We start from the raw sequence: 12044 nt of genomic DNA, 5'->3' as shown, positions 1-12044 counted from the left end.
TATAAAGTAAAACATGGCAATGAATGGAAATGCTCAAATATTATATGGGAAGTAAAATTGCCTTGAAAAGTACCAAAATGCTTACACCGTGTCTCAAAATCCTCGGTTTCTTGTCAGATCAGTAACGAAAACTTAATGAAAATGGTGACTGATCATATGTTATCCATATAAGGCTCAAATCTAACAAGGTTTAACAATCTACTACTAAAGATGTACAATTCAGAGTTTAGTCCTACCTATCTTACTAAAAATGCACATCAAATTTTTCACGTCACACCACAAGACTTTAGTCAAGAGAACTAAGAAAAATACTCATAATTGCAACTCAAAAACCAAAGGAAAAAACATGCAATTTATTTATTTATTTAAGGAAGCAAACAAAAGCCAAAAGCAGAGAAAAAATTAAAACAAAGTAAATAAAATAAATAAATAAATGGTTCCCCCCCCCCCCCCCCCACACACACTTAAAATATGCATTGTCCTCAATGAAATAACACAGCTATTAAATAAGAGTGAGAGAAAGGAAAAGGTGTTCCCTGGTCAAGTTGTAGAGTATGTGGGCTTTTCCAAGGAAAGCTCTTCTAAGGGTGCATCTTCAGGCACCAAACTTTCATAGAATAGCTCCAGGTGCTTCCCATTGACCTTAAAGGTTTTGTCAGTACCTGCACTTTTTATTTCTATTGCACCATGAAGGAAAACATTAGTAACAACAAAAGGGTCAATCCACTTGGATCGAAGTTTCCCAGCCATAAGCTTAAAGAAGGAGTTAAACAGTAAAACATGTTGGCCCACAGAGAATTCCTTCCTAGAAATCATCTTATCATGGAAGTGCTTAGTTTTGTATTTATAGATCCTAGGGCTCTCATAAGACTCTAGCCTAAGCTCTTCAAGCTTTTGTAATTGGAGTTTTCTTTTAACACCTGCTTGTTGCATCTCCAAATCACAACTTTTTACCGCCCAATAAGCATTGTGTTCTATCTCGACAGGAAAGTGACATGCCTTACCAAAAATAAGTTGATAGGGAGACATCCCTATTGGTGTCTTGAAAGCTGTTCTTTGAGCCCAAAGTGCGCCTTCTAGACGAGGGCTCCAGTCCTTCCTGTTTGGTTGCACCATTTTCTCTAAAATCTGTTGGATTTCCCTATTTGAGATCTCATCTTGTCCATTAGTTTGTGGGTGATATGTGGTAGATACTTTGTGCACAACTCCATACTTTTGGAGAAAAGCTTCCATGGTGCGGTTACAAAAATGAGTGCCTTGGTCACTTATGATAGCTCGGGGAATTCCAAACCTGCAAAAAATATTGGACCTGACAAAATCTACAACAACCCTAGAATCATTAGTCCTAGTCGGGATATCTTCCACCCACTTTGAAACATAATCAACAACAAGAAAAATGTAGAGAAAACCAAATGATATAGGAAAGGGACCCACGAAGTCGATTCCCCATACATCAAATACCTCACAGAAAGGCATAGGTTGTTGAGGCATTTCACTCTTACGAGTGATGGTTGTTCCTGCTTGGAAATATTTACAAGTTTGGTAAGTCTCATAGGCATCTTTAAAAATAGTGGGCCAATAGAAACCTGAGTCTAAGACTTTTCTTGCAGTCCTTTGAGGACCAAAGGGCCCCTTACTTGAAAAGCACGAGAAAGATGCAAAATAGATTCAACCTCATAGTCGGGGACATATCTCCTAATTACCTGATCACTACTAAACTTACAAAGATATGGATTATCCTAAACATAATATTTGGCATCACTCTTGAGTTTGTGGATTTGTGTCCTGGATGCACCTGTACGAAAAACACCAGCAGCAAGATAATTAACAATACCAGCAAACCAAGGAGTAACACCATGCAAAAGTAAAAGCTGCTCATTAGGAAAGTCATCCTGAATCGGAAAAATATCTCCATCCTTCTCTATCCTACTCAAATGATCAGCCACCAAGTTCTCATCTCCACTTTTATCTTTAATCTTCACATTAAACTCTTGGAGCAACAACATCCACCGAATCAATCTCGACTTTGCTTCTGGCTTTTTCAACAAGTATTTTAAAGTTGCATTGTCAGTAAAAACAACAACCTTGGACCTAGAAAATATGATCTGAATTTATCAAGAGCAAAAACAATAGCTCGAAGTTCCTTTTCAGTGGGGTGTAATTAGACTGTGCAGAATATAAAGTCCTAGAAGCATAATAAAGAACATTGGCAGCCTTGTCAACTCTTTGTGCAAGGACCGCCCCAACAACATAGTTAGAAGCATCACACATAATCTTGAAATTGAGGGTCCGGTCAGGAGGCTGGATGATAGGAGTGGAGGTCAATGCTTTCTTCAAGAAGTAATATGCTTTTTTGCAATTGTCATCGAAGTTAAAAGTGACGTCTTTCTTTAACAAGTTTGACAGCGGAAGAGCTATCTTGCTGAAATCCTTTATGAAGCGCCTGTAAAAACCTGCATGACCAAGAAAAGAAAGAATCTCACGGATGCAAGATGGGTAAGCCAGTGTAGAAATAACATCAACCTTAGAAGGGTCTATTGAAATTCCTTTTTCAGAAATTATATGACCCAAGACAATTCCATGTTCGACCATAAAATTACATTTTTCATAATTTAAAACAAGGTCAGTTTTGATGCATCTCTCTAAAACCAAATTTAAATTGTTCAAACATGCATCAAATGAAGAACCATAAACAGTGAAATCATCCATAAACACTTCCATACAATTTTCAATAAAATCAGTAAAAATGCTAATCATGCATCGCTGAAACGTGCCAGGAGCATTGCAAAGACCAAAAGCATTCTCCTGTAAGCAAATGTACTGAATGGGCACGTAAAAGTGATATTTTCTTGATCTTTTGGTGCAATATGAATCTGAAAGTAACCTGAAAAACCTTCAAGAAAACAATAGTGTGATTTACCAACTAGTCGTTCAAGCATTTGGTCAATGAACGGTAAAGGGAAGTGATCCTTTCTAGTAGCCTGGTTCAATCTCCTACAATCAATACAAACTCTCTAGCTATTCTGAACTCTAGTGGGAAAAAGTTCATTTTTTTTTAATTTTTGACCAATGTGAGTCCAGATTTCTTAGGTACAACCTGCAGTGGGCTTACCCATTTACTGTTAGAGATGGGATAAATGATACCTGCTTGCAAGAGTTTGGTTACCTCTTTCTTCATAACATCAAGAATCAAAGGATTAAGCCTCCTTTGGGGCTGCCTCACTATTTTAGAACCATCCTTAAGTAAAATCATGTGCATATAGATTGAGGGACTAATGCCTTGGATGTCATCCCATGTCCACCCAATCGTCTTTTGATGCTTCCTCAAAACCTGCAAAAGCTTTTTTTCTTGATCGAAATCAAGGTTAGAAGAAATTATAATCGGGAGTTTTTCATTACTCTCTAAATAAGCATATTTCAAATTTTCAAGGAGTTGTTTCAGCTCTAGGGAAAGTGGTTTCCCAATGGATGGGGTACTTGGGGCTGCCGGAATGTCGAGAGCTTCAACTGCATAAACAACTTCATCGAAAAATTCACATGTAGGAAAAATGTTACCCTGCAAGGAAGCATCAGTCTCAGCACATACAACACAAAGGTTAGTGTCAGTACAATCATCTCATGAGTAAACATCATCAAAACCAAATAGAGATGGAAAATCAAGTGAAAAAATTCAGAACAAGTGTCATCAATCAACTCAGAGATCAATTCAAATATGAAAAATGGAATACTCCTCCAAGGGATGTTTCATGGCATCGAAAATGTTAAGTTTCGCGACAATGTCACCAAATTTCATGGACATGGTTCCATCTTCAACATCAATTTTTGTTTTCTCCATTTTCATGAACGGCCTGCCTAAAATGATGGGTGAGCTGAGTGAATTTGTTTCTCCATACATGTCCAGAATGTAAAAATCTGCAGGAAAAATCAAGTCATTAACTTGAACAAGCACATCTTCCACTACTCCAATAGGGCGAGCATTGCTTATGTTCGCCAGTTGAATGATTAAACATGTGTGCTGCAAAGGACCAAGGTCAAGGTTATTATAAACATAAGTAGGCATAACATTAATGCCTGCTCCCAAATCAAGCATGAAATTTTTGAATTTACTATCCCCAATGGTACAGGTAATATGACCTTAAGGGCTCAAACAATAGCTTTTTCAAGTGAATGTTTAGGATGGATAAGGGCTGAAATGTTTTGTCCTAAATTGACTCTCTTATTTCCCTTCAACCTCCTCTTACTTATGCACAAGTCTTTCAGAAATTTTACATACTTTGGAACCTGCTTAATCACATCAAGAAGCGAAATATTTACCGCCACTTTTTTGAACACATTTAAAATCTCTATATATCTTTGTCTCCCTCACCAGTCCTTTTATTTTTCAGTATTATATGTGAGAAAGGGACTGGTGGTACATGCTTCTTATCTTTTTCTTTTTCAGTTTCTACCATAATAGAGGGTTCAATTTTTATCACAACAGAAGAAGGTGCAGGTGTTACCTCAAGAATTTTTTTACTTTTTTCTGGGGCTGGTTATGTAACCTTTCCGGATCTCAAGGAAATTGCACTCACATTAGCATTAGGGCCTTTTGGATTCACAACTATTTGGGCAGGAAGTTGGTTTGATCCTTGGGCTTGCTGCATGACATTCATTGAAGTGGAAAGTTGTCCAATCTGTGTATGCAAAGTCTGAACACTGGAATCTGTTTGTTGCTGAAATTAGAGGTTGTTCACATCCATTTGCTTGACAAGATCCTCTAATGAAGGTCCAGAAGGTGCAGAGGTGGAAACTTGGGGAGTGGTATGTGATTGTGGCAGGGGTATGACTAACTGTTGTTGGGTGGGCTGTTGATTTTCATTTTGAAGGTTTGGATGGTTCCTCCAATTGGGATGGTATTTTGTGTGTGGACATGTCAGGAATGTTGTACCCTTTCTGATTGTTGCTTTGGTTGAAAAAGTTAGTTGCATATGCTTGAGGCAACTCAATGACCGACTCATCTTGAAGAATAGGACATGTGTCAGTTGGATGTTTAGTAGAAGTACAAATACCACATAACTTTGTTGTTTGAGGTTTACTCACTGCCAACTGTTTCACTAAAAAAGTAAGCTCTTCAATTATGGTTTCTTGAGCCTTGTTGGAAGAGGAAACCTGAATCTCATTCACACCTTTTATTTAGACCACATAATTATTTCTGGTTGTCAACTATTGGGAGTTGAGTTACATATTCTCAATCAAGGCTTTGGCAGCAGCTGGAGTTTTATCAATAAGTGTTCCACCACTAGCAACATCAAGAATGTTTATATCCATTGGTAACAATCCCTCATATAAATACTAAATAAGCAGTTGTTCCGTAATCTGATGCTGAGAGCAATTGGATACAAGCTGTTTGAATCTCTCCCAATATTCAGCCAATGACTCATTTCCCTGTCTAATACCATATATTTCTTTTCTGATTGATGTAGCTCTAGAGGCAGAAAAATATCTCTCAAGGAAGACTTTCTTCAAATCATTCCAAGTTGTGACAGAATTCGGCTCAAGATAATATAACCAATCCTTGGCCGCACCCTGTAGTGAAAACGGGAAGGCTCTTAGATTGATGTGATCTTTGGTGATTCCTTTAGATCTCAATGGTGTAGAGCAAACAACCTGAAATTCCTTAAGATGCTTATGCGGATCCACACCTGCAAGACCATTAAGTCTTGGCAACAAGTGTATTAAACCAAATTTTAACTCAAAAGGAACAGTAACATCGGCATATTCAATACATGCACCATTGTAATTCACATCAAGAGCAACAAGTTGCCTTAGTGTTCTTTGATCAACCATTTTATCAAAAGAAAGTTCAAAATCAGAATCAAATAAGCTATGAAAATAGTCAGAATCAGAATCAATAACGGGTGGTGAACTAGTGCTAGCTTGATTTTCTCTACGGCGTGCGTGCAAGGCTCTCTCTACCTCAGGATCAAAATAAAAAAAGATCAGAACAACCAGACCTGGTAGCCAGAACTAATGCAGCAACAAATGCGAAAATGCCAACAATGTCCCTATTATGCAGAAACAAAGCGAAAGAAGAAATATGATCAAAATAAATTCAGAAAAAAATACAAGAACATGAAAGTTAATCTAATTAAGTGAAATCCGAATTTTAGAAAATTTTTGGAGTTTTTTTGAGACTATAAAAACTGTAAAAAAAATTCATGAAAAACAGAAAAAAGATGAATTTGGGAATTTGACGGTGGTAAAACACTATAGATTTTAAATCAAACAAATATTTTCAGAAAACTGGGTTTTTAGATCAAGTTGGACGTTCGGACGCGAATTGGCCAAAGCAAATCGGAGGGGCCAAAACACTACAATTGACACTTATGACTTAACTAACGGTTAAAAACAACAAGAATTCTCGACAACAACGCCAATTTGATCACCTGTCGCGCACGGGTCAAAATGAGTAATTAGAAAACTGTAGTTTAACGGAAGCGACAACTCGAGTATCGTATCTAAAGGACTATTGTATAATTATTAACCTACTGAGATCGATTTGGGAGGGGGGGGGGGTTATGGTTTAGGGGTTAATTAAGAAAACAAAGTAAATAAGTGAGTAAAAATAAGCGATTGTAAAATAAGCCAATCTACTGTTTTCGGTTTCCGGCTAATCACTAGTTTTTACCTACCAATTCCCTAAGCAGCTTCGATCTCTATTCGATTCAATATTGATTGACAAGCGCAATAGATATAAGACAGTTTGGTATTTCTATATTCTGAGTTAAACAAACAGATTCATACAATCATGAATTAAGCAAACACAATTACAAACGCGATTTACAAACAAAGCAACGTAAACGACGATTAATAGTTAGGAATGCAATCATACGAATTTAATCAAAACCATTCCACAAAATACAGACTAATAAAATGAATTTTCATAGAATATAATTTAAAGAGAAAGAAAATTTAATTGATAGAATAAAAACCTTAAAGCGTTGGAAACTCGGTTACAATAGATCAATTCTGGAAGATTAGTTCCTCTTCATAATCGTACAGAGAAAAAAGTTTATTATGAATAATGTGTGTTAGCTACAGTACCACGGATGACCCCTTTTAACAAAATAAGGATTGCACTTATAACTCAAACTGGGTCGAAAAACATAAATCCGACCCAAAAATGACCCAAAATAAATTATTTCCTAAAGTATAAAACTTCAACGTGTTATGTGATACTCCTGTACTCGGAATCAACTCTTGGCTTTAATATGAACGTTGTAGCTCTTTCTCTTAGATTTTCAACGCATATCAGAACATGCAAAACGACATCTCGTAGCTCCAGTTATGATCCTAACAGTGAACACGTATCAAATAACCGCTAAAACTTAAAACAACAAATGAAAATAGATTAAAGGTAAATATGAGCTTAAATCTAAAAACATAATAAAATAGTTAAATAAGCAAAAAAAACTATAGAAAAATGTGCATCAAAATGCACTGATCATTCAATGTTACATTTCAAAAGTCAAAAGTACATCTCAACATAAAAAAAAATACTAGAAAGATATCACAATGGAAAATTACATGAAAAAACCTAAATTTGACCTATAGTTGACTTTTGGTCAACTATGGAATTTTGGTCAAACAGTTGACTAAGCCCTGACTAAGCTTGACTCAACTTAAATAATATTCCCTAGACTTATCCTTCTTTATCTTCATGTCCATCATTTCACCCATCTTCATCATGGTCATTGCACCATGTACCTTCTAGTCTAAAAGGCCTTGCATCTAAAGCTCATGTAAAAAAACCATGTAAAACCAAAAGGTACCTGCACCAGACCTGCAACAACAAAACATTCATCAATTCAAACACAACACAACTTCGTTCATAAATCCAACTGCAAGTCATGTTCACATCAGAATCATATTCCATAAACAAGCATAAACCATTAGCTATCTTACCATCATTCAAAGACAATTCAAACTATGTTATCCAAACATCAACTTCCACCAATTTCAATCATACATTATAGCAGCCACGAAAATGAAACATATACACTATACAACTGCATATAGCACAAGAGCAAAGCCATTACAATTACAAGCACAAATGCAAGCTGCAAGACATACCAGTTATAACACATACAATGCATTCATTGTGCTAAGCACTCCAAGACAATAGTTCAAACACATATGCACACACAACATACATACATAGAAGCCATGGTAAAACACATATTAAATTCATCATACAAACAAAGCCATCATACACATATCAAACCTTAATCATGCTATGAAACTTAAAATCATCATTTATCATTCAATCACCATAACAATTTTGGTACACAACTTAACAACTTCAAATTTAACTTCAAACTTAACCTCTAAATAACTTTTAACAATTTCAACTAACCTAAATGCTCTCATAACCACTTGCCCTAACTAATTTCCCTTTACATAACTAACCACGTTTTGCCTAACTAACTGCCCAAGTTAGTTGCCATTCTCAAACTTGAAACAAGTCTAATCTCCCTCCAAGTTTTAAACTAACACATAAACCTCTCCTAACCTATAAACCTATAACCAATTACCATATTTCCCCTCATTTCAAAATTCCCTCCAAATCAACGTTTAAACCCTAACTAATTCCTAACTACCAAACAAACATACCTTGCCATCATATTTTGCACTGAATTTAGGCCTAAATAAGAACATTTCGCTCAAGTCCCTTCACTCTAACAAAAATCAAAACATAACTAACTTTGGCACCCTTATCCATTAATCAGAGTGGGACTTGGATCAGTATCCAAGGGCTCACATTCAATCATCCATAACTGAACTAACCTCTTTTCCCTCCAATTCCCTCATACACTCCTCTATACAAACCTAATTATCATCATCATCAAGTATCCATCATATCCCCTAAAATTACTCTGTAAAACATTTCTCTGCATTCGATCTATTCCATTCTCAATTCATTCTAATTAACATCACCATAACTCAATTCTAAACATGCTCAGAGTTTCACATTGAAACTCTGAGACAATTTAGCCCAGCCTCACGCCTAAGTCAACAACATCATCTATATTCATCAACATATATCCTATCTCTATTATTAAATTAACAACTGAAATCCTCATAACAATAAAAGGAATTGGGGGAAAAAGAAGGTCACGAAGCAACAATCTGAAGATAAGGGAAGAGACCTTTTACTTGGACTTTGCGTCAATTCTCTCTAGGTTTCTTTTGTCATTATCGATGTTGAAGAACCACTAGAGTGTCTCTGTTAGTCAAGCCTTAAAATCTCCACTTTCCTCCATCCATTTTCTTTTGAATCTTATTACCAGTGTGTTCTTATCATTGTCTTGAATTGAACCCCATGCTAATGGATATACTCAATGCATATATGGTGTTTAATTTAATTTTTCATGATAATTAGCTTTTTAATTGGAGGTTCGATTAGGTATGATCTCAGGGTTTGATAAGGAATCAGGTTTAGGGTCTAGACAAAGGAGATTATGACAAAGCTTTTGGTGGTAGTTTGGTGGGGTTTAGAGCTCCACCAGCGCCAGACAATTTTTGGCGCGGTGGAAGCAAAATCCGGTGAGCATTGAGAGTGAGAGGAGAGAGACGAGGTTTGGGAGTGAGATGATGAATAAGGGATATTTTCTTTCCCCTTCCTCTTTCTAATTTTTATTGGCCAAAGGGTCCAAAGCCCAATGGCCTTTGTTGCGCACACCTCCTTTTCTTTACACCCCTTAACTCTGATCAAAACAAAAGCAAAAATGATTTGGGCTTCATGATTTGGGCCCAGCGCCCTATAGCTCTATTCACACCCTTTATTTTCCTTATGTATCCCTAGAAATAATTGGTCTTATTTATTTTTCTTTTTAGGAAATTCATTATTTTTTCTAATATTTTTTAATACTTCAATTTAGTGATGATTAGGTTTAGTCTTAATTAATATTAGGATTTAATTTCCTAATTAGGATTATATTATATTTAATTAAAATTAGGGTTAATGGTATTAAACTTGATTTCTTTATTTTTTTCATGGTCTTTAATCCATAATTCATGATAAAATGGCTTGAATAAATTCTTGCTTGCATGCTTGCTTGATGAATTAAATGACTTTTAATCTCTTGCATGTTCCCTTAAGTTCTCTATTCAATTAATTGATTAAAATCATTTGATTAATTAATTAAATTAGAAAAACTTTATGACTTGTATTATGTATGATCCCTTAGGTCAAATATTCATATTCAAAACCCTAGAAAAAATAGGCTAATATATGCATGACAACATTAGGCTTTATTCCGAATCTTTGGTACCGTATCCCTAATTTATCTAATCTTTGTCTTTTTCTTTATTCCTTTAAAACTAAAAGTTCCTTTTTGCAAATAAAACCTAAAACACCTAAAAATACGATGTGAGTTATGCGCCATGAGCCTTAAGAATTTGAGAAGATTAAGGGGTGTATTCATATCCTTATTATGAATATCTTTGGATACGGGACGCATGACCCAGTTGTTCAAAGCATTCATCTCAATTCATAGATTTTAGTGCAATTCAAATCAAGACAATTTTCATAATCAAAGGGAAAAAGGAGGAGGGTGTACACACACACTCTCTCTCTCTCTTTCTCTGAATATTCAGACACTACTGTAGAACCCCCTGTATGAATATTTGTCTTCAGACTAAATTCAATCACAACCAATATCAAAAACATTCTATAATAATTTTCCCTTGGTTCCAATAAAACTCCTCTTGGTTTTTCCACCCATTCTCTTCTTTTTCTCGTTTGCCTTGTTAATCCCCTAGTTTAGGAAAAATCTCTTCTTTTTCCCATTTGCCTTGTTAATCCCCTAGTTTAGGCAAACTCTTATTTCTTTTTTCCCATTTTCCTTGTTAATCCCCTAGTTTAGGCAAACTCTCTTCTTTTTACCATTTGCCTTATTAATCCCCTGGTTTAGACAAAATCTTATTCTTCTTTCCGCTTGCCTTGTTAATCCTCTGGTTTATGAAAGCTCTTACAATTTTTTATCCTTGGTACATACACCACCCTTACAATTCTTTGCCCTTGGTTCAGGCCAAACAACAATTTTATTTTCTTAAAAGAGTTGTTATAATACATTCCTTAGCAGTTAGACTAACAACTTAGAGCATTCGAACTAGGATCAAACAACAAATGTCAAAATACTTCTAGGATACGATTATAACATCATTCCCTAAAATAAAAAAATAAACATTTCCTACCTTACGAACTACAGAGCTCTGATTTTCTCATTGCACTATGGGAATACGTAGGCATATGATTTCGAAATCTTGGCGAACACATTAATTAAAAACTTATTTTTTTCTCTTAATTAAAACCAATCGCAAGTAACCTTTAGACAATAACACCCATATGTGCAAAGAACAATCAAAATGGTTCCCGTTGATTACAACAGATGTGAGGGGTGCTAATACCTTCCCCTTTCATAACCGACTTCCTTACCCTTTTTTCTTCCCTTTGGATTTTATTGATATTTTCCCTTTCTCTTAGAATAAATAAAATTCAGTGGCGACTCTATTGTATTTCGAGTGTGCGATATGCTCGGGTATTTTTCGCGGTACGACACACTCTTTCTTGATCTTTGTTTGTGTGCTACTACTTTTGCTGTTGTTTGTTCTACTATGAATATACCCATGCACATCTTGTAAGTTTTGCAAGAGTTGATTTTGTCAAAATTTGTCTGAATATACCCATGCACATCTATTGTTGTTCCTTTTGATTGGCTGCATTTTACAAAACAACATGGAGTGTAGAAGATATTTTGGTGAAGAAAAGGACACATGTGAGACACGACGTTCCAAATGTGTGCAACATATGGCCTTTATCAGTTCATGGTTATTGTTGTTCTGACTGAAAATCCTTGTGTGTTTCAATGAGATTTGTTGCTATCTTTTAACAATGTATTAATTAGATTTATTTGTTAGATTAAATAATATCAAATCTAATTATTTATAGATTTAAATTTGAATCAAAACAAATCAAATCTTTTTGTTGGACCTCTACAAAT

The 12044-nt window shown here is 35.5% G+C and overlaps 1 protein-coding gene across 1 annotated transcript in view; it reads right to left on the bottom strand.

Moving 5' to 3' along the window:
* LOC127110120 (uncharacterized) overlaps positions 1-12044 on the bottom strand; it is a 130665-nt gene that overhangs the window by 47840 nt on the left and 70781 nt on the right. The window contains 2 exon segments of the mRNA XM_073004562.1: positions 789-1548; positions 1674-2029. Of these exon segments, the coding sequence (XP_072860663.1) occupies positions 789-1548; positions 1674-2029 (1116 nt within the window).

Source organism: Lathyrus oleraceus, chromosome 1 (assembly GCF_024323335.1).
Source record: "Lathyrus oleraceus cultivar Zhongwan6 chromosome 1, CAAS_Psat_ZW6_1.0, whole genome shotgun sequence".
NCBI lineage: Eukaryota > Viridiplantae > Streptophyta > Magnoliopsida > Fabales > Fabaceae > Lathyrus > Lathyrus oleraceus.
This window is presented reverse-complemented; position numbering and strand designations above follow the sequence as displayed.